The sequence below is a fragment of the Kwoniella bestiolae genome, chromosome 2 (assembly GCF_000512585.2).
Source record: "Kwoniella bestiolae CBS 10118 chromosome 2, complete sequence".
Taxonomy (NCBI): Eukaryota; Fungi; Basidiomycota; class Tremellomycetes; order Tremellales; family Cryptococcaceae; genus Kwoniella; species Kwoniella bestiolae.
The window spans coordinates 1644350-1670168 of record NC_089242.1 but is presented as its reverse complement, the minus strand read 5'-3'; the positions used below and the strand labels follow the sequence as shown (position 1 = coordinate 1670168).

The window sequence follows — 25819 nt, the reverse complement described above, 5'->3', positions numbered from 1 at the left end:
ATCACTGTATCTAGTTCATATCCTTCATCATGTCGCTCCGAACGATCGTACCTCTCAGACGGCTCTCTGGCAAACGTAAAGCGTTCAACAGAAGGTGGATGGCTAGTGCTGCAAGACCAGCCACGGGACGTGAGTCAGCTTGACATAGATTGATTGCACCCTCGAGAAAGCTGACCTCGACTCACCTGTTAGCTGTCAGTTTCGCTCTCGACGATGATCAACGTGGCATACAAGGTAAGTCAGCTATTGGAGTTATACGGATGATAGCTGATATCTGAGGGGGCTTATCAGAGCTGGCCCAGTCCTTCACGAGGGACAAGATCGTTCCTGCTGCTGCTGAATATGATCGATCGATGGTATGTTACACTCCCTGATCCTTTAGGACGTGACAGAAGACTACTGGGGGCTGACCATGATGATCGAAGGCATATCCCCTACCGATCCTGAAAGAAGCCCACTCTTTGGGTTTATTGAACACGCATATTCCAGAAGCAGTATGTAGCTTTCTATCACCCATCGGTGAACCAAGCTAACGGATGATCAAGTACGGTGGCCCCGAGCTGGGTTTACTAGAATGCGCATTGGTTTCCGAGTCTCTGGCATACGGCTGTACAGGTATCCAGACAGCCATGGAGGGTAAGCTACTTCTTTTACCGAAGATATGTAGCTTATATATCACGCCGTCATAGCCAATGGTCTAGCCGAAGCACCGCTGATCGTCGCCGCTTCGCACGAGACGAAGATGAAGTATCTCGGAAGGATGACGGAAGAACCGCTTATGGCTGCTTATTGCGTTACTGAACCCGGAGCCGGGAGTGATGTAGCTGGTATCAAGACCAAGGCGGAGAAGAAGGGTGATAAATGGGTTTTGAACGGGAGCAAGATGTGGTAAGTACGATACATGTTGGTGCAAGGTTTCATGAAGTGTCGATGCTGACAATTCTGTTAATTTTGCAGGATGTGAGTTAGCTCAACATAGAGTTTAGATCGTCAACATAGCTGACCAGCTATGACGGCCAGAACAAACGCGGGTCATGCCAATTGGTTTGTACGTGGTACTTCCCATATACATGTAATCTGGTTACCGTTACTGATGTCCTGCATACAGTTCGTCCTGGCCGTGACAGACCCTTCTGCCCCTCCAAGCAAAGGAATGACAGGTTTCGTGGTCGATGCCGACTCACAGGGTATAGTGCTAGGAAAGAAGGAGATCAATATGGGTGAGGAAGTTGACAGCTGGAAATTGTATCGTATGGATTTAAGCTGATGTTGACCTCTTCGCATTGATAAGGTCAAAGGTGTTCCGATACCAGACAGGTGACATTCCAGGATGTTGTTATCCCGGAAGAAAATGTGTTAGGTAAACCTGGAGAAGGGTTCAAGAGTAAGTTATCTCAATCTCCTCCCAACCTTCAGAAGCACCATGCATCACTGACGCTTTTCTCTTCGACAGTCGCTATGAAGGCATTCGACATCACCCGACCCCTCGTAGCAGCCGCAGCGGTTGGTCTGGCTCAGCGAGCTTTGGAAGAAGCCACCAAATACGCTCAGGAACGAAAGGTCAGCTCTATAGAAGGCCCAAAAGTGATCATTCAGCTGACCTATTCATATTTGACCATCAGACTATGGGCCAGCCAATCATCAACCATCAAGGTGTAGCGTTCATGTTAGCTGATATGGCGATTGGAGCAGAAGCCGCTCGAGGGCTTGTTTGGAGAGCAGCTTGGGCTAAGGACTGTGGGGAAAGAAACAGTATGATCCCTTTTCAGCTTCTCGAAGGCCAAATCTTGCCGGTAAAGCTGATGGCATTCACGCATCACAGCTTTCTACGCTTCTATGGCTAAAGCCTTTGCGAGTAAGACGGCTGTAGAGAATTCCAACCTGGGTGTGCAAGGTAAGTAATTTCCCTTACCTCATACTTTTATGGAAGGTTTAGCTTACATATCCCTGAATGGACAGTCTTCGGCGGAGCTGGATTCAACACTGAGATGCCTATGGAGAAGTTATATAGGTGAGCTCGACCGTACAAGTCGCGGCGAGTCGGATAGCTGACGTTGATTGGAAAATGTGTAGAGACGCCAAAATATATGAGCTCTGTGAGTGGTTTCTGGTCTTGTTGCCCGTTCAGTCTCGTTTCTTCAGGGACCTCGTGCATTGCTGACAGGTTTTTGCCTGCTTTATTGCTTTTCTTGTCTATAGATGAAGGTGAGTTCTGTGTAACAACCTAGGTATCGCGTACTGCGTAAGGGCACGGCTGATCTCGGCGTATCTCATCAGGAACATCCCAGATCCAACGATTGATCGTCTCAAGACATCTCAGTTCGCTTTACCCTGCCTAGAATCACTCGACAAGAACAACAATCCCTGCTTTATTCTCCTTCATCCACGTCTCTCTTCTGGGCAGAGATCCCATGTGTGGCATTTACCAAGTCGAGTGTACATACCTCAGAATATCCCAAACATACGTTGTAGGTCCTTTTACAATGCTTCCATGCAGCCAGTTGTCTCCGTTCCGGCTTACAGTATCATCTAACTTGTATGCTATGATTGGCTTGGTGTGGGAGATCATTATAAGCCATTCATCCGTGTACAAAGGCGGCAGTCTCAAATCTGTCTCACATTCCCATGTAGACCTTGATATACGCACAGTGGAAAATCATCAAGGGGACACAATTCGTATATTAACAGCACGTCAAAGGTAACGGGTGGCCGAGAAGCAAGGGCAGAAGAATAATTATAGATATATAAAAAAAGTATGGAATCCTCCCTCAAATCGTATCTTGGGCTGATAAGCCGGGCATCCCGGATTTCCACGGATACCAAAATAGATCAAACCTTCCACCCGTAATTATGAAAGATCGGTACAGCCTAGTTCAAACGGGATCAGAAGCTCATTCATCCTCGAAAGTTGAGATGATACGGTGCTGGATAGTATGTACGTACGGTATGTGCACCTGGTTTTCCCAGGTCAGCCAGATACCCAACTTTGATCTCTTGGTATCTCGATTCAGGCACTTCGCACGCATCTTGAATGACGATCTTGACGGACTGTCGAAATGGATCAAACAGATGAGCTGCGGCCACGGTCATGGAGATATCGAGTGAGTGGATTGCGGGAAATTGAACAGGACTTACGTTGGGTATATCCTCTGCGTCTGCTCTCATTATCTCTCTGACAACACGCTTCCGTCAATCCGGCAGTCCGCGATCTTGCGAGTTTACTCTCATAGATTGGCTTACCCTGCTCGTCGTAAATGCGGATCTATGATGTTGTTATTTTCACTCATCAGTTTTCAACCCTCTCATGCTCTCAGCTAACCCTAGGACAAACTGGGAAATCTGCTCACCTTCGGACCATCCCCAGAGTGGTAAACAACTTTCGATCTGCGATATATCCCTGACTTTCCCACTTGAGCGCATCAACGATGCTATAGTCCTGGATGCTGCTTGGGGATCGTATCCCCTATTCTCAACTGCCCTGTGTTTCATAGCATACGATGAAAGACAGTCAGTCCTCCTTCTACCTTCTTCTCTTCTTTTGGACCAAACAGCAGATGGTGTTGTTTTGTGATGGACCGCAGATCGACTCTCACTCACATCTTCAAATAATCAGAAAACTTTACATGTCCCCTTGCCCTCTCCGCCCACTGATCTTCAGATACGCCCGGTAATCCCCACGGAAAATCACATTCGATCATGAGCACCATTCCGCCAGGTTTGAGCACTCTCAGTATCTCGTCGACGATCGCCTTCCAATTGCGAACCTGGCGAGGCATACGGAGGTATCAGCTCAAAACCTCTTTCATCAGGTGGATGACTTGATCACTTCAATACAGTACAAGGGAAAGAGCTTGATTGTACTGTACTCACGCCCATGACCAGTAATCTCGAATGAACAAAATCAAAGCTTTCATTGGGGAAAGGTAATCCCTGTGTGATGTCGTTCTGAGCGAAATGGAGATTATCAGGAAGATCAGAATCTCTCTGTACCGGTGCTAGATCTGTCGCCTGTATCATACAGTACCACGCAACGTTAGCTGCGCGCGTCGTAGCCTGATGATGACCAAGATATCGGGATGGATAATAGAGTGACAACATGACAGGGGAACATACGATCCATTCGACTTTAGGAAATTCCTGAGCCATCTCGATCGCCCTGCGGTACATGTAAAGGGGAGTTCTGAGCATGCACACATATACATGAAGAATGATTTCGTTTGATTGACAGAGGTTCTGACTGACCATATACCCGTACCTGGTCCAAAATCATAATGATGTATCAGCAGAAGAGCTGCATCTCAGATTGAGAGCGTGGAACTCACCACACCCAATATCCAAGGCTCTTGCACCGTTGAATAAACTGCTATGGACCGGCGCCAAGTAGTTCGAATCCGCCTGAACAGCCTTGAACACCCGATGTTGACATTCCAGCCGCTAAGTGATGTCATCAGCTATCGGTTGTACAATACATGATGGCGAGTGCTCCAGCTCAGAGTGTGGACATACCTCGAGTTCTTGCTCATCTATATAACCAGGATGGAAGCGCATTACCTCGTCAATTAGTGCGTTCTGGGGAACATCCGTTGAGTGATGAGCAATGCTTACCGTTCGGTAACTGAAATAGCATGATGATACTGTAAGCTCCATTGGTCCTCAGAGAGATAATCGCGATACACATACAGAATAGTCGTCTAACAAGATTAACGGGAGGAAGTTAGTATAGAATGGACAACTAATATATGAAGCAGACAGACTTCTTACCATTTTGAGCCTGGAATCGCCTTCCACCGTCTTCTGCAATGGAACGAAATATCAGTATCATGAGACTAAAAGCGCGATATTGTTTATACTCTGACTACAGTATACGTACCTCTGAATCTGATATCACACAAGATCGTTAGGTTGGGTCAACTTAATCTCTCTGGCAGTGATGAGGTCTCTTTGCAAAGATCAACTCACACTCTATCATTCATGGTACTTGTCATGCTGAACGTGGAGAAGCTGTCCGTAGGACTACCAGGAGTCATATCGGACGCGGTGTCGTACTCCGTTTGACCGTCTAATCCGGGATTGGCATGGGCATTGGTAACGATCATTGAGGGCTGAACATTGTAAGGTTGATTGGTATCGGGCCCAGTCATGCTGATATCGTTGAAAAAGTGAAAACTGGTTATAAGGATAAGGAATTGAGCTGGAATACCGAAGAGATCGTCCTCCCAGGACCAAGAGTATCGTCTTATATCTTCTCGCCACGCATCAATCGTTATCGTGCGTTTAACCCTTTGTAGCTGTATGGTACATATGATCTTCCCCACTCTGCTTCAAATGCGAGCTACACTCCACTCTGCAGGGCCAAGACTGAAGCTAGCAAAGACGTCGTAATCGATTGATTGTTTGTTTGTTTTTTGGATTTGTTGCGCCCGGGTTGACGCTGAAATTTTTCAACCGACAGTAGATCCAACCTAAAAGGTGTTACCCACATTCCCACTTTGGTCCGTGTGGTGATATGAGATCGAATACTGGCCAGTAAGTATCCAGAGGGAGTCAGCTAGTAAGGTTGTCTTACGAACTCCCTTTCAAGGTGGTATTCATAGCTGAATGAATATTTCAACAGTCAACAATCACACTTGCTATTCGGGTCTGCGCGTCGGCCCTTCGAGATGTTCTACGCCCCACTCTATTCGCATCATGGACACAGTACCTGTGTCCAGTAGTCTTTTGTTTCATATCAACGATCAAAGCGACGAATGAGGTGTAGTGCATTGCAGTAGTAGACCAAAATAGAAGAACGGGATAATGCACTGATCATCTTTCAACTTTCCACATGTTACACCCCTTCGCCGCAATGCCCGTGTTCCGATCAAATCTTCATAGTGAGCCCGAACAAGAGGGTTTCAATGCGAGATAAAAGGATCCAAGCTGATGATCAAAAGGAACACAACATGCTCCAATACTTGTGTGAGTGATCTTAAGCTTAAAAGCGCAGACGGAGTTGAGATGCACGAATCTATCGATTGATCGGACTCGAAACACAAAGGCAAAACCATACCACGCGACAATCGGATAAATGACATCATGACGATCGACAGACCGTTACCGTATTTGTTTTGGTCGCCCATCTGGCGGATATCAGATTCATAATCAATCAGATGAATGAGCTTGTCCATCACGACTAACAAGCATCCACCTCCAGCGTCAGTAGTGCCCCCTCAACCAGCTCGGATCACTCACTACAGGCAGACCAGCATCATTCTGCCGACTCGCTTCACATCCTTTAGACCGGCGCCGATTAACCGGTCCATCATATCGATAATCGTGATGAAGAGGTCAGCATCATCAGAAGCCAGTATGTGACCACATCAGGTCCAAATAACTCTTTTCCGCGCTCATGGCTGAAGCAAGGTATAGGCAGTCCGTTCAAGAGACGCAGACGATCATCTACCACCTCCCTTAAAGAGGTATCGACCCCGTCGCATGCAGCTAGGGAATATGGACCGCAATGGAATGATTGGCCGGCTCCGGCCCCAGCGATGGAGGAAGCAAGAGGTTTCATAAGGGATATGTTAGTGGGATCTACATCGCTGCAATACAAGGCAAGGCATAAGGCTAATAGACGTAGCTGATAGAGTGGAAAACAAACGATCCGTATTGATAGTACCTGATAAGGATGCAGATGGCTTATCAGGTGACTACATTCTATTTTGGAATGGGAATGGAGCTGATCTGGATGAGCTTAGCTGGGACCCTCCTATATCGAACTCTGATACATATGAAGCACCCACCTTCACTCATATCGGTACATCACCTGACGAAAGGTAATAACATCCATTCAGATTATGAACGAAACCTGATGGATTCCAGCGGAGCAGAGAAAGTCGTAGTGCTGGATCAAGGTAGTAGACCTGGTAGATCACTGGTACCTCCTCTACAGGATCAAAAGGGGAAAAGGGTGTTGATAGTGGATCATCATATGTCAGATGAGGTGGGTTCTACGACTCCTCCTCGCGCTAGGGGAAACAAGCTTTACTGACAAAATTCAAAGTGGCCAGAAGGATCGCAAGTCTTGACTGCCTGTCGATCGAGTCCTATCGCTACTGCGGCGCTGTTGACGTACCTACTCCTGAGAGATTTGCATGTGAAAGTACACGAGGAAGAAGCTTGGAGAGCTGTAGTGGGTGTGATAGGTGGTGAGTGGTCCCATGTCCTGCTTTTCCATTATCGTTTACTGATTGTGAGTGTCAGATCTCGGAACTACAGTACCGAAGTGGGGTATTGCACCGTGGCCGTCAGAATTGGGAGCGGTGTTCAAGCGGTATGCCAAGTCCCCTGCCAACTACTACGAGCATAGCTGATGTATAGATGGGCAGACTAGGATCGAAGGCGTTCAGTGAAGCCGTCTCGGGGGTGAATGCACCACGACGTACGGCGGAATACAATGGTGAGTCAATCATAATTAACCTGGAGAGGAGATGCACATGCTTATGAGAACATCGACAGTACCCAAAGCCTGGGATGTAAGTTCACGTCGAATCTGTGCATTCTTGACTTTCATCACTGATATTTTATACTGCAGATCATGCTTAATGCTCGTTCGCCTTCTGATCTGGCTTCCAACGCTTTCCTCAAGCTATGTAAACTGGATGTAGCCGATGAAACTACCAAATGGGCTAGAACTCGTGAGTCTGATCCCCGAAGGACTACCACACATCGCTTATATCTTGTCTATAGCTCCCAGATTCTCGAAGGATGGTAGAGTCGCCGTATGCACCGTTCACACAGGATTCCAGAGTAAGTTTAATCAAGATAAAGCGTAAGGTGGGGATTGATAGACCTGGACAGTACATCCCGTCATTGCCACTCGATGGTCGGGCACGCTGGGTAGGAAGAGCAGTAAGCTGCTCATGGTGATGGTAAGCACTTTCATGCATCAGCTCAAATGTAATAAATGACTGAAGATTATGGTCGTAGTGCGCAAATACAGGATTTCACACGGATGGGAGGGTCTCTTTCTCTTGTCGTATAGCTTCGAATCTCCGTTCGTTGCCCGAGGGTCAGCAGCGTCAGTTAAGTTGTACACCCTTCATTGTCTGCATGGGGAGCTGATAAGGATTGTTTGTCCATCTTTAGCGAACCTCATAGCATTGCTTAACGAATATGCAGACGGTATACCAGGCTTTAAAGAAAGGGTAGGAGGGGATTATGCAAGAGGTCACAAAGAAGCCACGGGAGGTATAATACCTAAAGTACGTCATCAGCATTGCGTACGAGCGCGTCACATACGACACATGTTGATCGGGGACTATGGTGGCTAGGCCGAATATGATCTCCTGCTTGAAGAGATGGGTGTGCCCCAGCCTGGATCAACTATCAAATCCGAGACAGGTGTCTCAGTCTCATCACCATCACCAAAGAAGCTCAAAGTGATCGACCCGAAACAGGCTGGCGGAGGGTTGGACAAGTTTTTCAAGGTGAAACCGAAAGTAGAGTGAATGGCCGATGCATCATGCCATGCATCCCTTATCATATACTCACGGTCAAGGGTTCAAAACGAAGATAGAAACAAAAAGAAAAACAACTACAGCACTCGAGATTCCCAAGATGTCCCCAACCTTGGTACTAGTCGAGCAATATCCGACTTGACTTCGCAGAGCTAACGGGATGCAGTATTTTCCAGATTCGATGGCCGTAGATAAAAGACAAGCTTTTACCTAAAGGTGATGCGTAATTGTGCCATCAGGATGCTCTTTCATGGATTTCGCAAAAGTCAGCGTCGGAGACAACGGGAGTGCCACGGACCATCGCCCGAACTGAAACTTGCGTCAGAATGTCTGACCCAGATATTTCCGGGGACTCACCCCTGCACAGGAGGATGTTTTCAAGATTGTGTCATCGAGCGCTATCGGCCCTTTGGAAGAAGAGAGATATTTTACATATATTGACTCCCTACAAGTCAGATAAGGCACTTATTATTCACAAGAAGAATCCAAAATTGGTGATGATACCGCCAGCGGCTGATCGAAATGCTGCCACCCAAAACTTGGACTATCAAGCCAAAGATGCTGATATCACCTTGATCAGCTCGGACAATTTGCACTTCAAGGTCCATGGATATATGCTGAAAGCTCATAGGTGAGTGCACCACAACATCCACCCTGCTCTGATCATACTAATGCCAATTCATACCCTTGTATTCCAGTGCAGTGCTAAGGGACCTTTTGAACGATTCTCAAATGATGGTCTCCCCAATTCCCATAGACGTTCACTCCAGAGATCTAAAACGATTCCTCGATCTCATGTACCTGCCCGACCCTCTCATCCCCTTCTCATGGATAGAGACCAAAACTCTCCTAGAAACATGCGACAAGTACGACTGTCCCCTGATCCACGAGCGGATTCGAACAAGATTAAACCCCCATCCGGAACAGGCACCATGGGAGACCTTCTGCTTAGCGAGCCATTTCAATGATCTGGAATTGGCGAAAAAATCTCTGGTTTTTATGGGTAGAGATTCCAAGAGACGATGGTTGGGTATTAGGATGATTTCGATCAGTGATGCGTCACAACCCCAACTACCTTACCTGCTTGGGCTGCTCCGGACGATAGATTTGGTTTATAGGGGTCAGCCTCCCACTCCTGCGTCTAGAGAGGGTCCACAATGGGAGTTGGTGGCGGAGAGGTTTCAGTTGTTAGTGGAATAATCTAAATGCATTATACGTGGATCCCGTCACTCCCACACCTGATCATGCCTAGATTAACATCAACATACTGATGTTGTACGTCCACTGCTTCTCAACATCGATGGTTGAGTATTTGAACAGGTTCCTTGACCTCTCGACGCGTTATAGGCTTTCATGGAGCCCTGGTGATACTTAGATTTTGAGTGAACTTTGAGGATGAAGGGATATCCAGCCACCCCAGCTTTAGGAGTATGGAAGTTCCATCGTTATTTCGGATCACATGGTGCACCTCTTTGGAATCCTCACCTACATTCGAGGTTGACAGCGGAACTGAGGATGTGGTCCCGTTGCAGATGTCCCGGATGTATTGTTGGGCAGACAGGACATACCGCCTGTTAATCTCACCGTAGAGGTCCGCAGTGCGATACCCATCTTGAACAGTCAAGCCATCCAAGTTGTTCCGGAGATACGGTATCATACCTTTTTGAGCTTCGAGGGAGATAGGTCTAGTCCAGGCCGTCTTGACTTCCTCTTGCCATTCCCATTCATTCCCCTCGGGCATCTTCATCATTGGAGTAGTATAAACCTGAATCTCCGATAATGGCTCTTCTGAGTCATCTGGGCCCCTTCTCCGATGTATCTCTGTGGCCCTTTGGTCCAGAAACCCTAATATTTCGTCCATATCTTTGGGAACGTCTACTAAGTCATCCAGGTGCTTCATGAACTCTACCGTAGCTTCATGCTCCCCAAGTCTTTCGATACTTGTGTCTTGCGAATGGAAAAACTCGATTTTCTGACCTGTGTGGGTATATTCTAGGATGTCAGGAAACATACCACTCCGAATTTCTTCATATATGCTCTGACGTTCCCTTGCTCTCCTAAGATGTCTACCTTCGGCTGTAAAATCTATGATTCCTCTTTCGGATATGTCGGTTACCGTCAGTCCCATCTCGAGATCATCTCTGGCCATTATTCCCAGCCTCTCTATAACCTTCCGACGTCCATGACCTTCTAGAATGGCCTGTAACACGGCGATAGAAAGGGGTTCAGCTCGAGTACCAGGTGACCATAGTACGGGGGAAGGGAGGGGTGGGAGTCCACCTATATTCGTAGTTATTGGAAATCGCAGTGGTGCTGACAAGATACCGCGTCGATGTAAAATATGAAAGCCCGACTACCCATGCAAATGGTTCAGTGAGGTCTATGGAACAAAAGTGGCATAAATCAGCCAAGTCGGTTTTTTTCTAAAGTACTGGGAATATTGGACTGAACCACGAAGGGGCCTATACCATTCTGTGTCTGACATCTGCGCTCTTGTAAATCTCTCGACCCAGTTTGAGGCTTACCAAGTCTCTCGTTGGATCTCCAAGCGAGTTCTTATTACTGCCTTTTTCGTCTGCTTTGGTATTCTGCTCAATAAGCGAAGACATTGCTTGCCTTAGCCGTTCGAGTGACGGTTTCCGTCTCCCTTGATCATGGACAGGTTCGGAAGATATCGAGTTACAGCCGCGACACGTCAACGGGCAAATGAAAGGGGGAATCACCAAGCTGCTGTTGCCATGTGCTCCACTCGAATGATCAGTGAAGCTTTTCTGCAGCTTCATACACAGTACATGTTCCTAACCAAGTCTAGAGAGAGAAGGGACTGCATACGATAGGGTGAAGGTCCGGAATCAACAACGGGAATTGAAGCAAGAAGCTTTGTGGCTTTCTCCCTTTCGTGCATTCGCCGCCAGATGGGAGACCATGCTCCAATAACGATAGAATCGTTTCTGACGCATAAAAACCGTAGTCTTTGATCGCACTAGGAAGCTGGAGACCCAGTCGCGATAGGGTAGAGACATGTCAGGAAAAGAGACTGTTTTGTTTGATCAACATACGAAGGGACTGGACATTTCCCCAGCCGACCCAGTCTCGCACCTCGTAGCCGAACAGCGATTTTCAAGAATTGATGAAACCGCTTCTGAAGGATGAGCAGCCGAATTTAGTGAGGCACCGGACCCTTGAAGTGTTCTTATTGGAAGCCAGTATATATTGACATCAACATCATCGCCTCTGGAAGACTGGATTGTGAAAGACGGGCCCAGGATCTTGTGTACTTGAAGGGTTCGTTCTCCAACTGTTAGCTTGCGTATCAAAGTTGGTCCCTCTGATAATTGGAACCCTGCTGTGGATGCGTCCGAGATCTGTGCCGGAGGCCTGGCACCGTCCGTGAGGTATCGACCGCAGTCGTGAGCCGCCAAACGCAGTCTGCTATTGACGTGATTTTCCAAAGACTGCCAGTTGGCAGCATTGGCCGAGAGTTCAAAATCATTCAGATCAGATCGTCGGGTGAGCGTGGAGTTGAGGTAGGGAATGGCTGTCTCGCACATCGGTCGAGAAAAGACTATCGTCTGGGTAGCTGGGTCAAGACTTCCCGGCTCGGGTATCATCAGATCTAGGGGATAAGCCAGGTCCACCCTATCAGCTTGTAGAGCTCTCGGATTGATCTCTTCGGTACCATCTAGCCGTCTGCTATGGAAAATCATTCCCGTCGGCCTCTTGTAGCTCACCTGGGCGAAAGGCCCCAGGAAAGCCGAGACAGGTGTTGAGCTCTTCTTTTCATCATCCTGGAATGTCCCATAGTACTTGAAAATCTCCATCGTAGCCTCGGTATCAGATAGTCGCTTGGTCCAAGGTTCTCACCAAAAATCGATAGACAGATCAGTGACTATATGCCCTAGCTTATCGGGTTTCGTGCCCTCCATCCGGTCATTATAGTCTACACGGTCCTGGAGCAACATGTCACAATATCGTAAGAATCGAGTGGGATCGTAAGGGTCGCACGGCGCGTAGTAGTGGTACTGGAAGGGAACTACCCGCGCTTGTGGCGCGCCTCGAATTCCAAGCCTTTCAATCGTAGACTTGACACCGTTCCCGATTATTTGGTCGGTCAGCTGTGGTACGGGAATCGCTTCGGTGTGCGAGGGATGTTCCCTGATATAACGATTGTAGGCTGTTGTATGAGTGGGATACATATCTTCCAAGCCTCGGCAGACCAGGTCGCCTTCATACTGCGGATCAGGTAAAGTCATGTCGGGCGTTGGCAGTGAACTGGCGAAATCAAAGGGCGTTGGGCGTTGTTGGGCAACGATGCTTCGGTCACTGTGGTGATCTGAGAGGTGATTACTTGGTGTAGACCAGTTGGTAAAGCAAGTGAGACAGTACATTTGTGCTTAGCTCAAGACACCCTATGTTCTCCTATAGCGGTATGTCATTGGTTACTTCTGTATCCTTTCATCGACCTTCGTCATGTTGGAGGGGCTACGTCATTGCAAATCGGACTGCTATAAGATCCCCTCCTTTCATCGACACGCAGGCTGTAACAGCATCCCGCAAGTTTCGCATATCAAACGAGATAGTGTAAGGTAAGACTTCAGATCTCGAATGTTTAACCCAAAAGAGATATCGCCCAGAGCACTTTTGCTCAGGCGGGAATACGCAATCGATATCAAACACTGTATATCAGCATGTTATCAGAAAGCCACTACATCATGAGCTTGATGTTGCGAGAAACTTGCATTATGTACAAGACCATATCCATTATAGAAATATACGCTGTCCAGTCTCTTCAGCTTTCCTTCACCTATCTGTCTATCTCCTTGGTGGAGCGACGTATGCATACACTGAACATTGTTCAAAGCAACCGAAGCTTAAGAAATTCCTTCACGCCCAAAAGTACCAGGTTTAAAGTTTGAGACGTCTGGATGTTGATGTCAGGGTGCTACACCGTCTTAGAATATAACCCTACTATCCATGCAAGTGGTACAATAAGGTTTATAGAACAAGAGTGGCATAAACCAGCTAAGACGGTATATCTAAAATACTGAGATTATGAGACTAAACTAAGATTGACGAGAGAAGATAAAGTATTCTGAATGGCAAGTCCATGCTCTTATGTATCTTCCGAGCGGACTCGAGTCTCGCTGAGGCTCGGATGCCTTCTCCAAGCGAACTCTAAGTATTTCCTTATGAGTCCATTTATGATATTTGCTGAATAAGCAAGTACGCCGGCCTGCCTTATCCGTCCTCCGTGTCCTCCTGTCTCGCTTCGTTGCGGGTTGTTTCGTACGACATCGAATTACGGCCGTGACACTCTACACCTTCTGTTTGGCAGAAACGCGTTTGTCCATCAAGATCAAGATGAGGGTCTACATCACCCTGACTGTAGAGTCATGTAGTCCACTAGCTGATTCATGTTCATTATAGGAAAACAAGAAGTCACTGGAGAATTATGCGATGAAATGGGCATGTATAAACAACTACTGATAATGAAAAAGTTTACCTAGTCAACCTGAAGAGAACAAATCACAAGCCTAAGCTTGATCTGACAGAACTTGCCCATTCCCAAAATGTGGATGGCCCTGATTCAGTATTCTCTGCTGGTTCACTCTCAGGTAGATCCACAGGGGTGCTGGGTTCCGGTGGGACTCGCCACACTTGATTGATACGTATCTTCCCAGCGCCCTTGGTGTCTATGTCGAATGACAATCCTTCTCGAATTTCTGGTATCGCAATGGAGGATGCGATTGGAGGGGGAGTGTGGCCATGCAAATCTTGAAGAGAGATCTCCCCAGTTGACAGTTTCTTACCGCAGCTTTGGACTGCTTGGAATAGCATACGATTCATCTCCTTCGCTATATCATGCGATTCCACATGTTGTTCCCGGTAAATCGTTCCGTTCATGTTGAATCGCGTGGTCCCATTCTCAGCCTCGACGATCTTCTGGAACTCATTTGTGATGAGAGGTAATACACGTTCTGATAGCGGTCTACTCCACACTTTATCCTTTCCGGACACTACAGCGGCATCATGCTCTTCGGGGAAAACGAACCAGTTTGAGACAGCGACAATCAGTTCTGACAATTTACCTTGCATATGAGTTTCAGTTCGTGAGGTTGCTCCGCTGGCAGGATCATAATTCGCAACAAGAGCTGCGTCGGTGAATCCGATGTTATCGTGCATAGTATCCGTGGGGGGGGGGGAATCTGCCGACATATTTCGATATGTTAGCTGAGGCCTCTGTATCCGATAGTCGGCGGGTCTCAGCTGGGCTTCGCTTCCAGAGGATATCATCGCCAGGGCCTGCATATTCAAGTGTATCGGCAATTTTCCCTGTCGTGATGGCCTGGTACCTAGCCATACGTTCCCGATCTCTTCGGAGGATGTCTACCCATTCTTGTCGATGTTCAATTGGCTCGTTTTCGTCCGAGAAACAGGCGAGATACTCAGTACGGAGAGGTGGGTCCACCTTTGAAACGAGGTTATGGCTGACAAAGACTTCTTTTCGGTCATTGCCCAACAGAAGTGACAGTTTATCTGCTTTGCTGAGGACGCCCAACCAACCAAGTAGAGATGATCGACGATGCTCCTCTTGGGCTTTTTTCAGTGTAGCACCGAGTTGCTGTAACCCTTCGCAAGCGTCGACAGTCGCTGGCGCCGTTGAGGTTTTGAGTGACATGACAGATTCACTACGGGTGCAGTGAGATAATTCCAGTGTCTCAGGGCTGTGAGGGTGTCTTGAGGCTATGAGTGGTCAGATGTCGGGATTACAGTAAGGGATCCAGTGCGTATGGGAAGGGAGAGAGTAGATAAATCACTGGAGATAACATCAGAGGCACGGGGCGAAGCGAATGGGCGAGAGCTTTTTATAGCCTCCAAGAGGCATTGTAAGTGTACCGACGTTCCCTTCACTTGAGAAGTTACAAGAGCATGTGAAACGGATATGTCATCGATGATGAGTGAGCTCGCATAGCATAATGGATCGAAAATTCTTTTGATTGGAATGACGTTGACACGGTATGCGCGACTCTCATGACTTGTTTCGGTTGTGTGAAACATGAATGCGTGGATGCCTTTCGGTAATGCCGCAGGCTATGATAACTTGGTAGACGTGACAATTGATCCGACTTCCATCTTTGGTCATAAGGCATATTCATGAAAGGATGAACCGATCAGCTAGTCATTCGAGCATGCCATTGGATTTGTCTGGCTTTGCAGTCGACTCGACTCGAATGGCTTATCAACGTGATTAGATTGTCCTTTGCCATGTTTAAAAACTCGAGTAATTCCAACGGAGGTGTCAGACTAATGTGTATTCGAGAGAAATGACGCCAAGACATTTTGTGCTGTTCCTGACTAACCGGACTTTGCTTATCAAATCGATTTTTGATTGATAAACAGAATGCACAGATGTATAACACGACTGACTGATACATATCTGGACATTACTCAAGGACCTGACCAAGCAATGGGAGACGATTACCAACTTCATTAGATGGGGATCAGACGAATGTATCGAGATTTCGTGACGAAGAGGTATAAATACGGACTCGTAGCGAAACAATGAAGAATGTTGTTCATCACATCATCACATCATCACATCATCACATCATCACATCATCACATCATCACATCATCACATCATCACATCACAACATCGTCACATAATCGAATAGACAATTACCCCCACATACACATCAGCACCATCGATCGGAATGTCTGACATTAATCAACAACCGACCATACTCGTCACAGGAGCCAACAGAGGGTGAGATTGTCTTTGATTCCGGATCACTTGATACGAAGACTGACTTTCATTTGCTATTCCTTCACATAGAGTCGGTCTTGGGTTGGCCAAGACGTATCACTCTAGGGGATACAAGGTCATCCTGGCCGTACGAGATCTCACAAAGGCACCTAAACTTGAAGGAGCAATCGTCGTAAAGATTGATTCAGCATCTACGACAGATGCAAAAGCCGCTGTTGAGGAATTGAAAACGAAATATGGAATTGAGAAACTTGATATCGTATGTTCGTCTTCATCTTATATTGACATTGTTCTATGTAGTATGACTGATCCCTCTGTGTTTTGACTTCAGGTCATCGCCAACGCAGGTATATCAGCGCATTACGCCTTGATGAAGGAGCTCGACATCGCTCAATTCCAAGAACACTATCTCATCAACGCTCAGGGTCCCGTCGTCCTATTCCAAGCTGTCTATCCATTATTGAAAGAAGGTAGTAAATTCATCATTGTGTCCACTACTGGAGCTTCCAATGGTGTGGTGCATTATCCCAACGTTGGGACTTATGGAGCATCTAAATCTGCTGTTACCTACCTTGTAAGTTGTTCTTCGCTAGACCTAAATTATAGGCCATTCATTGCAGGGAGGAAAGGGTTCTGACTAGCCATGTTTGATATTGACACAGTCCCGACAAATCCACTTTGAGGAACCCCACATCACCTCATTCGCCTTCAACCCAGGATGGTTAGACACCGAGATGGGTAAATATGGAGCTGCGTCTTTCGGGATGAACGAAACTCCTGAAAAACTGGAAGTCACCCTTCGTAAGTCCCACACCCCAGATCCAGAATTTCTTACAATTTGGATAATCCCACGGAACTGACTTTTGTGGTACTGTACCAAATAGCTCAAATGGTGAAATTGATTGATAATTCTTCCAGGGAGGAGACTTCCGGTTATCTGTGGAATTAGTAAGTCGTTTATGATTGCGTACTGTGGATCCGGGAGCTAACAAGAGCTTTGATCATGCTATAGTGACGGTACTAAACTTCCTTTTTGATGGCTACCTTTTCATTATGCCTGGTGATGGAATGAGATCATGATTGTGAATTTCTGTATTGATAGGTAGAGCGATGCAGATGCAGATCAAAACGCATATGAACGAGAAGGTCCGATCAACCATGCTCATTTACACAGCGAGGTACAAGATCTGACCACAAAGCGTATTGATGACAAATCATACGTGAGGGACATCCTGTATTTCGCATGCGCTGAACACATCGGTGGGGAGTGACTGTGCTGTAACGATACTAACGTATACACAACAGTCTTGTATGACCGATAAAAACCTGCATGTGATAGTGTAAACATGTTCACGCTTGCTTGTGATCCTGATTATGTCAAGCGAGAATTGCAGTGAATCCTCCAACGAAACCCTACAAACTGTGAAGGTTGTCGGTGATATCCTATCGGAGGAGTCCTAACCGGATGCCTCTGCCATCTTCGATTCACATCGGTTCGTGTTGATCAGCGACCAAGGGTATCTGAACCCGTCAATCGTATCTTGGACATCACTGGAATGCTGTACCTCTTCGCGAAGTCTAACGTTGAGCCAACTTAGGTTGACTCTAACGGGATCTCCATGGTCAATACGAATATCGAATGACATTCCAGGGATCTCAGCAATTTCGTATGGATTTCCGATGGCCGAACCCAGTCTGATAGGTTCCAAATGGAGTGGACGAGGTGTGTCTTCCAAGCTTATCCTTCCTTCCGACAGGGATTGCCCAGTTCTCCGAACAGCCAGAAATACCTCGTGCCGAACATGATCTACCACCTCATCGCAACCCTCACCACTTCTGCCAATCTCGCAGGCGGGAAGGGTTGGACTTTGCTCCAATTCAGATAGAATGTGTGGGATGGCTTTCTCTGAGATTGGCCGGTACCACAGCGAAGCTCCTGGACGCAAAATACAGCTATGAGTCTCGCTTATCGTCATATCGAGAGGGCATTTGATGTTGATCGTATCCACTTGCAATCCATATGGGTTGAATATTTCAGACTCATGCTCGGACGATCGAGGAGCAGCACTTGGACTAGGAGGTCTTTCAGGCAAGTCAAAACGCATATCCACGAATGGTCCGGAAAAGCCCAGACAGCTCGATGATCTTTCATCTTCTTGTTGTTCATCCGAATTCAATTCCGACGTCGGTGTTGGTGTCGGGTCGCCCTCGGGGATCCAACCGCAATATTTGAATATCTGTTCTGTAGCCTCACAATCGGATAGTCTCTCGATGTCAGGAGATCGCGTATATTCGATCAACTGACTACGATACCCGTGTCCAATCCTATTGGACGCTGTCCCCGCGATTTTCTGATCATAAGACTCTCTTCGTTGCAGAATGGTCATGCAATAGTCCACGAATCGCGTCATGTCGTCCGTCTGGTATTCGCGATAGTAGGGATTTATGTTTGGATTCAGGTCGTGCAGTGCAGAGCACAGTCCAATACGTTCGATTACCCCTTGTCTCCCGTACCCCATTATCTGTTTTGTCAGCTCGTCATTCGGGATGGGACCATCACGCTTGTCCGGCGGGGTACGATGGAGCCACTCGAGGTAGGATGCCAGATGTGCCCAAAAGAGATCCTTGAGAGACTTTCCTCCTGAACTCTCTACCACTGATAGGGATGTTGATGACATCTTGATTGAGAGGCGGGCTCGAGGGCCAAGCTTGGATCTATGTTTATTGAGGGTCTTTGATGCGCAAAAATGGACGCAGGTATTGAGCGAGATATAGGCAATGTTGAAGCTCGATCGAAAGGCGTATAGTATCATCTGTCCAAAAGGCACACGGTTCTAGTACTGTCACACTCGTCTACAGGAGTTCAAGCGAGCTTATCCATTATCGTGGGGAAACGAAGAAGCAGAACTGGCAACCTCCTTCATGCAACACATGTCGAAACGTGTGATGTCACTTCGGTTATGTTACGTCGCAATTCCATTGACACGACGACACTTGAGCGAAATCACCTTTCCGAAAATGCAATTGACAATGCAGAAAGGAGGCATGACAAAGGCATGAGGAAGTATCGATTGCCAGAACCTGATACGCGTTTCAGTGATGAATGATGTCAAGAAAGAGAGAGAAAACTTCCTTTCATCGGAGAAAGGAGAGCTCGCGATCGACTCAAGATCAGGCTGCCCATCAACGTGCGATATGAAAAGCAGTATTTTCGTTCTCTTCTCTGAAAGACTGATTGCATCACCAACCTTCCTCCCAAGCCAGACAAGCACTGCCCACACACTCCGCAAATATCTCTACCATTGCCCGACGGTTCATCCTGCCCAATTGCATCAACACACCCGAGCACTTGCCTATAACTCACTGCTCGATGTCCTTCTCGAACGTCAGCTCTCTACCCTTCTCCAAGGCACCCACTTTGAGCGACCTTTATAGGGTGCCAAACCCTACCCTCGAAATGAGTGTTTCATCGGCCACTACCGATGGCGCAACAGATCTCTCAGCTCGGGATCGGTACTTGCAGATCTTTGGAACGGCGCGGGAGGGAACACTCAAAGAACATGGATTGGTGGCGACGTCTGGTTGCAAAGAGAGCAAGGTTGAATGCCTAGATCCAAATATCGAAATCGACCCGTCCGCGATGTTCCGAAAGTTGCAGTCGAGACTTGGAATGATGCCCCGAGAGGGATGATAGGATTTCGACCGCAGAAAGTCGCTCATACGTGCGGGATGGACGCATTGAAGGAACCAAACCCAGGGGGGGGGGGGGGGGTTGGACCTCGTTATATTTTAGATGATAGGATCAAATGCATTCTTGTGATTCTACAGAACCGTTTCGAGCGTTATTATATCCTTTCTATCTAATCACCAAGGGTATCGATGAAAGCTTGAATCTTGGGTAACATGTCGTATCGCCACTTTGTACATGATCCGCGAGTAAGCTTAGATAATATTGATAGCAGTGAGATGGAGTAATGCAAGATGACTGACCTTGTTGGAGCATGACTGACATCGAGCAAAGGACTCACGTCAGCTCAGATTTTACCGCTCCTACTTCGGTATCCGACTCACAAGTTTATCTCTCCCTTCAACTCGTTCGGCAACTTCATCCCATCTTACTTTGACCTGTACGTTGCTCACACAACCACATCAGCTAAATCAGAGATGACACAGACTGTCATGGAGATATGGGAATGGCGAACATACAGGTAACAACCCCATCGCATCCCATAAATCCCTTACCTCCTTCTTGGTCCAATTTCCGGTTTTTCTACTCCTATCACTGCTCACTCCTACTGGTCTGCCTTTGCGCCCTTTCTTCGAAGGCTTGGGAGATGGAGAGATTGAGGATGAGGTTCGCTTTCTATTCTTCTTCGTGGGCTTTTTAGGAGAGGGTGAAGGTGATGGGAGATACTCTCCGTCGTTGAGTAGCGAGACGATCGAGCTCTCACGAGACGAGATGTAGATTGTTGGTTTGATATCTGAAATCGAAGTGTCGGACATGGTGGATGTAAGATAGAGTAAATACGGTATGACTGTTACGAGTAGAGGATCAGGTGAGTTAAATGGAAAGAAGAAAGGCTAGATAGCGAAAAGTGCGATGTTATGTGTTGATGTATTCATCATTCCCATCAGGAGAACCATTCAGTCAGACGAGTTGGTTGAAGTAATTTCCATATTCGTCCTCTGTCCTTTGAGTGATTGATTTATTCGACCTTGACAACCATCAAATGTTCATGTCCCAACAGCTATCAGAAGTTTCTCGGTGTTACCACAGAATGATGAAGTGTAACTACATCAAGATATCTTTAGATCTCCTGGTCTTCCCATTCTCGTTTCTCCATGAACTCCTCATCTCTCTTAAATCGATATCGTCGCTTGATATCATCGCATCAATCAGTAACACGGTCCTTCATCATGCCAGTTAAGAGAGAATATTCCTCCGAAAGCGGCGAGTCGCTATCAGACATAGACAAAGATATCAAGCCTTCTCTAATCAGCACACCCAAAACCAATACCCCAACCAAAAACAAAAACAAATCACCCTCGAAGAAGCCCAAGACCAATAACTCGCCAACCACCTCAAATCTAGGGAAGAAAATGGGCTCATGGAGTGGAGAAGAGCTGAAGTTGCTCTACTCGATCATGTGTCCCAAGAAGGTGAGCTATCCCCACCCTTTGACACATCCATTCATCCATCCATCGCATCAGCTCACGAAGTGATCAATTCATGATTAGACCGGTATCAACTGGAGTGAAGTTGCGAGTCAAATCGAGGGGAGAGATACCAAGGCGTGTCAGAACAAGGTTAGTTTCTTAATCCACTTTACCCGTCGTTCTTGGCGATGGATAAGCTTCATTCCCTCTTCTCGGGACGGATTATCAGCTGACGAGATGATAAGTGGGCGAGAATGCAAAGTAAGATCATGCAAGCTATCGAAGATATGGGAGAGTAGGTGGTATCTTGGCAGTGGGATTATGGACCTGGCTACCAGACTATACCGTATGTATACAGTTAGCGGCTTATGCTCATATATCATGCATGTGTATGATGAACCTCTACTTCAGAACATACATAATTTCGTGAATCCGACGGAATGAGATGAAAACGAGGTTGATTCCCTTGACGCCGAGTCAGGTACCCGGAGTAATGTCCTCCTCCCACACCTTATTCGACCGCATCTGCATCTGCGTCATCCCCATCAGAGCCTCATAGGCTAACAGCGGAGGAACAAGAGACGGTACGGGGGTGGGCGTGGTATGGTACATACGAGTACAGTACCGAGACAGGACAAGACAAGGGTATCGTAGCTAAATCTGATCGGGAATCTATAAGCTTTTTCTTTCCCCATTCCAAGCTACGAAGGGAAAAGCGAAAGCAGTGCATCTGCGCTGCACGCTGCACTCGCAAATTGGGGTCATGCTCTAAATTCCTGGAGCTAGAGAAGGTTATTTGCCGATCTACTGTAATGTAGTCTCATGGATGCAGATCGTTTCCAGCGGGACAAAGCCAAGCACAAGGGAAGTGTGCTGCACTGTACTTGCTGCTGCACCGTGCCGGCCAACTTGCATGTGCAGTCGGAATACTCTAGCATTTGACGGTTGCAGAAAGAAAGAGAAAAATCTTGGTAAGATACGTTACTTGTGATGTATGATGAGGATCCCATCTTTTTTAGTCTACTTTGATGAAACGCTGTACAACAGCGGAGAGCAGAGGAGCATGTTTGCATGGTTCCTCGTTTTTTAGGGTTGCACTGTATGTATGTATGATGTTAATTAATTGAGCTCATACCCACGTTTTGTATTTATGCGATGCATCATGATCATTTATATATCATCCGCAGCATCATTAGTTTGGACCTTGCCGAGGATGTTTCAGAAGACGATAGTTGCTATATGATGTTCATGGGGCATCAGAGGAAACAGAAAGCCCCTTCAGGTGGTAGTATGGGAATGACGCAGTGGCATGTATCTACCATGCATGTACAGTACTGTATGGTATGCATTCGAGTTGGTCTTGGTCTTGGTAGAAGTGTAGTATGTACACTACGCCGGAGCAGATTTGAGTTCAGGGATGGGATGGCATGGTACCGTTGGTTAGTACGATTGACCCTTGCCGTAATGGCATCCTGTACCCTGATTTACCCATTACCTACCTCAGCCGAAGTCCAGTAAGTGTATGCATCAACACCCAGCCAACCGAAAGGTTGAAAAACATCCTTTACTGGTACTACCACAGTCAATGATCATGCATGCACCCATACTAACGGTTCATCATTCATTCCTTCATCATTGCTGGTTTTCACCCAACTTCAACACATATAATCCATAATCAATAATACATAGATCGAGGTAGAAGGATAGATATATGGACGAAAAGGTGGTCACAGGGAACTAGGTGAGTTAGTAGTCCAAATTCTCAAAAGATAAACAAGTTTCGTTGGGCATACGAGGTTACCTTCTATATAACACAAAGAAAGAACGAAACAAAACAAAACTTCCCATCATCCAGACTCGCTCTTCTACATATGTTCATATATACCTATATCACTTCCAATCCCAACTTCCATCGCAGCCTCAGCCAGTTGGTTATATGGCCAGCCTTTTTTCACTTTCCTTCCGGGTATGATGACACACCCACCACCACAGGCAAAAAACTTCCTTTGATTAATCCATAACCAGGCTTACCACCATCACACCACCCACCCAATCTTCTTTTCATACTTTCGTCCCCTCCTCTTGGCATTCAAACCTTGGAAAGGGATTCCATCGCTGACTTTGAGACTATCCTCACGATCAGTGAAAAAAAAATAAGCAGGAGAAAAGACCAACAAATCGACCAACTGCGGACCTACGGGCATATACACAGCATCACACCATCAGATACCCCCTTCCTCTCTTCACTGTTATCAACACTCTCACCATCCCATAATCATTATAATCGACTGTCCAACTGTAGCATAATAACCTGTTCGATACATATACAATATACATAATACGATCTCGATCAATCAACAGAAGGTAAAAGTCGAGTGTGAAGAAAAACGTTTGTTAGACGCACAAAGCTGTTTGGATTAGAAAGCTTGGATCGTTTACTTCCAAATAACCAATATCCATCCAATATCGACACTCGAGCATACGATCCTACGATTTCGATTGATATCGACGTAGAATGTCTTCCTCAGCGGCTGCATCGCAGAATGCAGCTACCCCTCAAAGCACAGTAGCATCTTCGACGTCCGCAGCAGCTTCTGCTGCTGGGTCCTCCGCCGCTCAAGCCTCGACGTCAGCTTCAGCTTCTGCAGCTGCAAGTAGTGCCGCAGCTAGTGCAAGCGCAAGTGCAAGTGCAAGTGGATCAACATCAGCAGCCGCTGCGTCAACATCAACATCTGCATCGGCAAGTGCTTCGACTTCAACTTCAGCTTCAGCTTCAACATCAGCCTCCGCTTCTGCTTCCGGATCTAGCTCAGCAAGAGCGTCCAACACAGCTCTAACGGCGGATGTGATAAATCCTACAGGGGTCGATGCAACTTCCTCGGCCGGTAGTAAAGGTTTATCGGGAGGTGCGATCGGTGGGATCGTGGCTGGTGTGGTCGTAGGGTTGATAGTGGTTCTGTTATTGGTCTGGATATGGAGGAGGAAACGAAGGACAAGAGGAGAGAAGGTACCCCCTCCGTAAGTTCCCTTCGCCACTGCATTGTTGAGGTGTGGCCCCCTCGCCCCTCGCCTTGTTTCCCAGAGGTGCTAGACTGACATCAATGAATCTGCAGACCCCCGATGAGACATGCTCCGCAATCGACAATGTCCAGAAGTAGGCAATCCACAATGCTGGGAGGAGGTATGGGCCATCATCGAGGGAACAGTACATATTCAGCTTGTAAGCTTTGCCATCGTTGACCCTCAGTAGAAGGATCAAAGCTAACCTCTCTTATTGTAGCCATGGCTCCACCTCGACCCTCGTCCACGTTCGCTTCTCATTCCCGATCTCCCTCTTCTCACATCAACTACCCTATCACAACAATAGCAACGATGAACCATGATGGATCACCACCAATGCCCGCTTCAACTTCCTCCAACTCTTCGGATTCACCCCCTCTTTCAACTGGAGCTAACACTCCTGCTCATCCCCTTCCATCTCCTCTTCCGGGTACCAGACCCACCCTCACTCCTATCGATACGTCCTTGTCCAGAGGCGGTTCAGCATCCAGCGACGATCTCAGAGGAGGTCCCAAACCCCGTCATGTATCTTCGATCGACCGACTACGAGGCGAAGGATATCAGTCGGGAAACGCATCCGACAGAGCCCCCTCCCCCGCATCTTCTCGACACCCTTCTGAATCGGGTGTAGATTACTCTAGAGGGAACTCACCACACACCTCGATGATCGGCTTACCGTCCCCTGGCGGTCAGGGTCGAAACTCGTACTCTTCACCTAGATCTTCGATGGGATACCCCCGACCTGGAAGTATGGCTTCCCTAGGGTCGTCGAGGTATCTCCACGTCGGTCCCGCCGGGAGGGCACCGCATCAAGGTAGACCTATACAACTTACTATGCCTACGTTGCTGGGTGCGAGACCGGATGAGAATGGTGATTTCTTTGGACACAGTGGGAGGTTTGATAGTGGCTATCAACTGGGGTTGGACGAGATGGGCAGGATGAGGAGGATATCGAATAGGCAATATAATGAGCAGGGTGAGTGGATGGTTTCCTCCAGGATGAGGGGTTCAGAATCCTTCCGTAGAATTGTATAACTGATCTGATCATTTTGTATGATAGACTACCAACCATCCCCGATCCACACTCGCGCACAATCCAGCACGTCCCTCTCGAACAGATCAAGGCAAGGTTCAGACGAGGGGAACGTACCGCCCATACCTGAGATAGGAGGTAGTAATCCACCAAGTAGGAACCAAACGCCTGTACCTCGACCACCCCGTACACCAAAGGCGGACGTAGCTGATCCTCGTACGGTTCTGGAGAGGCAGTGATATGTCATGTCGCATGAAGAAATGGACCTTTGAGTAATAATTGATGTTTACTGTTCTGTCACTT

General features: G+C 47.2%; 12 protein-coding genes and 1 non-coding gene across 13 annotated transcripts; 6 read left to right on the top strand and 7 right to left on the bottom strand.

Annotated features, from left to right (window-relative positions):
• Positions 1 to 29: 29 nt before the first annotated feature.
• Positions 30 to 1124, top strand: I302_103768 (medium-chain specific acyl-CoA dehydrogenase, mitochondrial; the record flags this gene model as incomplete). Its single annotated transcript, XM_065869738.1, has 9 exons — positions 30 to 129; positions 193 to 234; positions 292 to 356; positions 426 to 494; positions 546 to 636; positions 690 to 815; positions 880 to 888; positions 1021 to 1048; positions 1109 to 1124. The coding sequence occupies 9 exons, from the start codon at positions 30 to 32 to the stop codon at positions 1122 to 1124; spliced, it is 546 nt and encodes a 181-aa protein (XP_065725810.1).
• A 1705-nt stretch (positions 1125 to 2829) lies between these two features.
• I302_103767 (uncharacterized protein) lies at positions 2830 to 5141 on the bottom strand (the record flags this gene model as incomplete). The annotated part of the gene is made up of 14 exons (XM_065869737.1): positions 2830 to 2868; positions 2944 to 3048; positions 3136 to 3172; positions 3241 to 3262; positions 3348 to 3478; positions 3598 to 3764; positions 3871 to 4008; positions 4114 to 4156; positions 4243 to 4255; positions 4323 to 4434; positions 4507 to 4523; positions 4762 to 4794; positions 4871 to 4878; positions 4960 to 5141. The coding sequence occupies 14 exons, from the start codon at positions 5139 to 5141 to the stop codon at positions 2830 to 2832; spliced, it is 1047 nt and encodes a 348-aa protein (XP_065725809.1).
• An 801-nt stretch (positions 5142 to 5942) lies between these two features.
• I302_103766 (uncharacterized protein) lies at positions 5943 to 8489 on the top strand (the record flags this gene model as incomplete). The annotated part of the gene is made up of 15 exons (XM_065869736.1): positions 5943 to 5958; positions 6194 to 6346; positions 6409 to 6562; positions 6627 to 6685; positions 6738 to 6982; positions 7043 to 7187; positions 7243 to 7312; positions 7368 to 7438; positions 7498 to 7514; positions 7574 to 7676; positions 7729 to 7788; positions 7840 to 7910; positions 7969 to 8059; positions 8128 to 8243; positions 8313 to 8489. The coding sequence occupies 15 exons, from the start codon at positions 5943 to 5945 to the stop codon at positions 8487 to 8489; spliced, it is 1548 nt and encodes a 515-aa protein (XP_065725808.1).
• An 84-nt stretch (positions 8490 to 8573) lies between these two features.
• On the bottom strand, positions 8574 to 8688 carry I302_103765. The gene has a single exon (XR_002022016.2). It is a non-coding gene; the product is annotated as a 5S ribosomal RNA (ribosomal RNA).
• A 136-nt stretch (positions 8689 to 8824) lies between these two features.
• I302_103764 (uncharacterized protein) lies at positions 8825 to 9698 on the top strand (the record flags this gene model as incomplete). The annotated part of the gene is made up of 2 exons (XM_019189133.1): positions 8825 to 9129; positions 9197 to 9698. 2 exons carry the CDS (start codon positions 8825 to 8827, stop codon positions 9696 to 9698), a joined length of 807 nt encoding a protein of 268 aa, XP_019048695.1.
• Positions 9699 to 9849: 151 nt separating this feature from the next.
• On the bottom strand, positions 9850 to 11107 carry I302_103763 (uncharacterized protein; the record flags this gene model as incomplete). Its single annotated transcript, XM_019189132.1, has 2 exons — positions 9850 to 10851; positions 11024 to 11107. The coding sequence occupies 2 exons, from the start codon at positions 11105 to 11107 to the stop codon at positions 9850 to 9852; spliced, it is 1086 nt and encodes a 361-aa protein (XP_019048694.1).
• A 441-nt stretch (positions 11108 to 11548) lies between these two features.
• I302_103762 (uncharacterized protein) lies at positions 11549 to 12319 on the bottom strand (the record flags this gene model as incomplete). Its single annotated transcript, XM_019189131.1, has 1 exon — positions 11549 to 12319. The coding sequence occupies one exon, from the start codon at positions 12317 to 12319 to the stop codon at positions 11549 to 11551; it is 771 nt and encodes a 256-aa protein (XP_019048693.1).
• A 1705-nt stretch (positions 12320 to 14024) lies between these two features.
• On the bottom strand, positions 14025 to 15177 carry I302_103761 (uncharacterized protein; the record flags this gene model as incomplete). Its single annotated transcript, XM_019189130.1, has 2 exons — positions 14025 to 14704; positions 14862 to 15177. The coding sequence occupies 2 exons, from the start codon at positions 15175 to 15177 to the stop codon at positions 14025 to 14027; spliced, it is 996 nt and encodes a 331-aa protein (XP_019048692.1).
• Positions 15178 to 16213: 1036 nt separating this feature from the next.
• I302_103760 (uncharacterized protein) lies at positions 16214 to 17303 on the top strand (the record flags this gene model as incomplete). The annotated part of the gene is made up of 6 exons (XM_019189129.2): positions 16214 to 16266; positions 16336 to 16525; positions 16598 to 16840; positions 16929 to 17067; positions 17151 to 17214; positions 17279 to 17303. The coding sequence occupies 6 exons, from the start codon at positions 16214 to 16216 to the stop codon at positions 17301 to 17303; spliced, it is 714 nt and encodes a 237-aa protein (XP_019048691.2).
• Positions 17304 to 17723: 420 nt separating this feature from the next.
• On the bottom strand, positions 17724 to 18944 carry I302_103759 (uncharacterized protein; the record flags this gene model as incomplete). The annotated part of the gene is made up of 1 exon (XM_019189128.1): positions 17724 to 18944. One exon carries the CDS (start codon positions 18942 to 18944, stop codon positions 17724 to 17726), a length of 1221 nt encoding a protein of 406 aa, XP_019048690.1.
• A 1182-nt stretch (positions 18945 to 20126) lies between these two features.
• I302_103758 (uncharacterized protein) lies at positions 20127 to 20769 on the bottom strand (the record flags this gene model as incomplete). Its single annotated transcript, XM_019189126.1, has 4 exons — positions 20127 to 20183; positions 20257 to 20271; positions 20338 to 20391; positions 20473 to 20769. 4 exons carry the CDS (start codon positions 20767 to 20769, stop codon positions 20127 to 20129), a joined length of 423 nt encoding a protein of 140 aa, XP_019048688.1.
• A 414-nt stretch (positions 20770 to 21183) lies between these two features.
• On the top strand, positions 21184 to 21722 carry I302_103757 (uncharacterized protein; the record flags this gene model as incomplete). The annotated part of the gene is made up of 3 exons (XM_019189125.1): positions 21184 to 21426; positions 21505 to 21573; positions 21669 to 21722. 3 exons carry the CDS (start codon positions 21184 to 21186, stop codon positions 21720 to 21722), a joined length of 366 nt encoding a protein of 121 aa, XP_019048687.1.
• Positions 21723 to 23938: 2216 nt separating this feature from the next.
• On the top strand, positions 23939 to 25755 carry I302_103756 (uncharacterized protein; the record flags this gene model as incomplete). Its single annotated transcript, XM_019189124.1, has 4 exons — positions 23939 to 24441; positions 24537 to 24643; positions 24704 to 25459; positions 25544 to 25755. The coding sequence occupies 4 exons, from the start codon at positions 23939 to 23941 to the stop codon at positions 25753 to 25755; spliced, it is 1578 nt and encodes a 525-aa protein (XP_019048686.1).
• Positions 25756 to 25819: the final 64 nt, after the last annotated feature.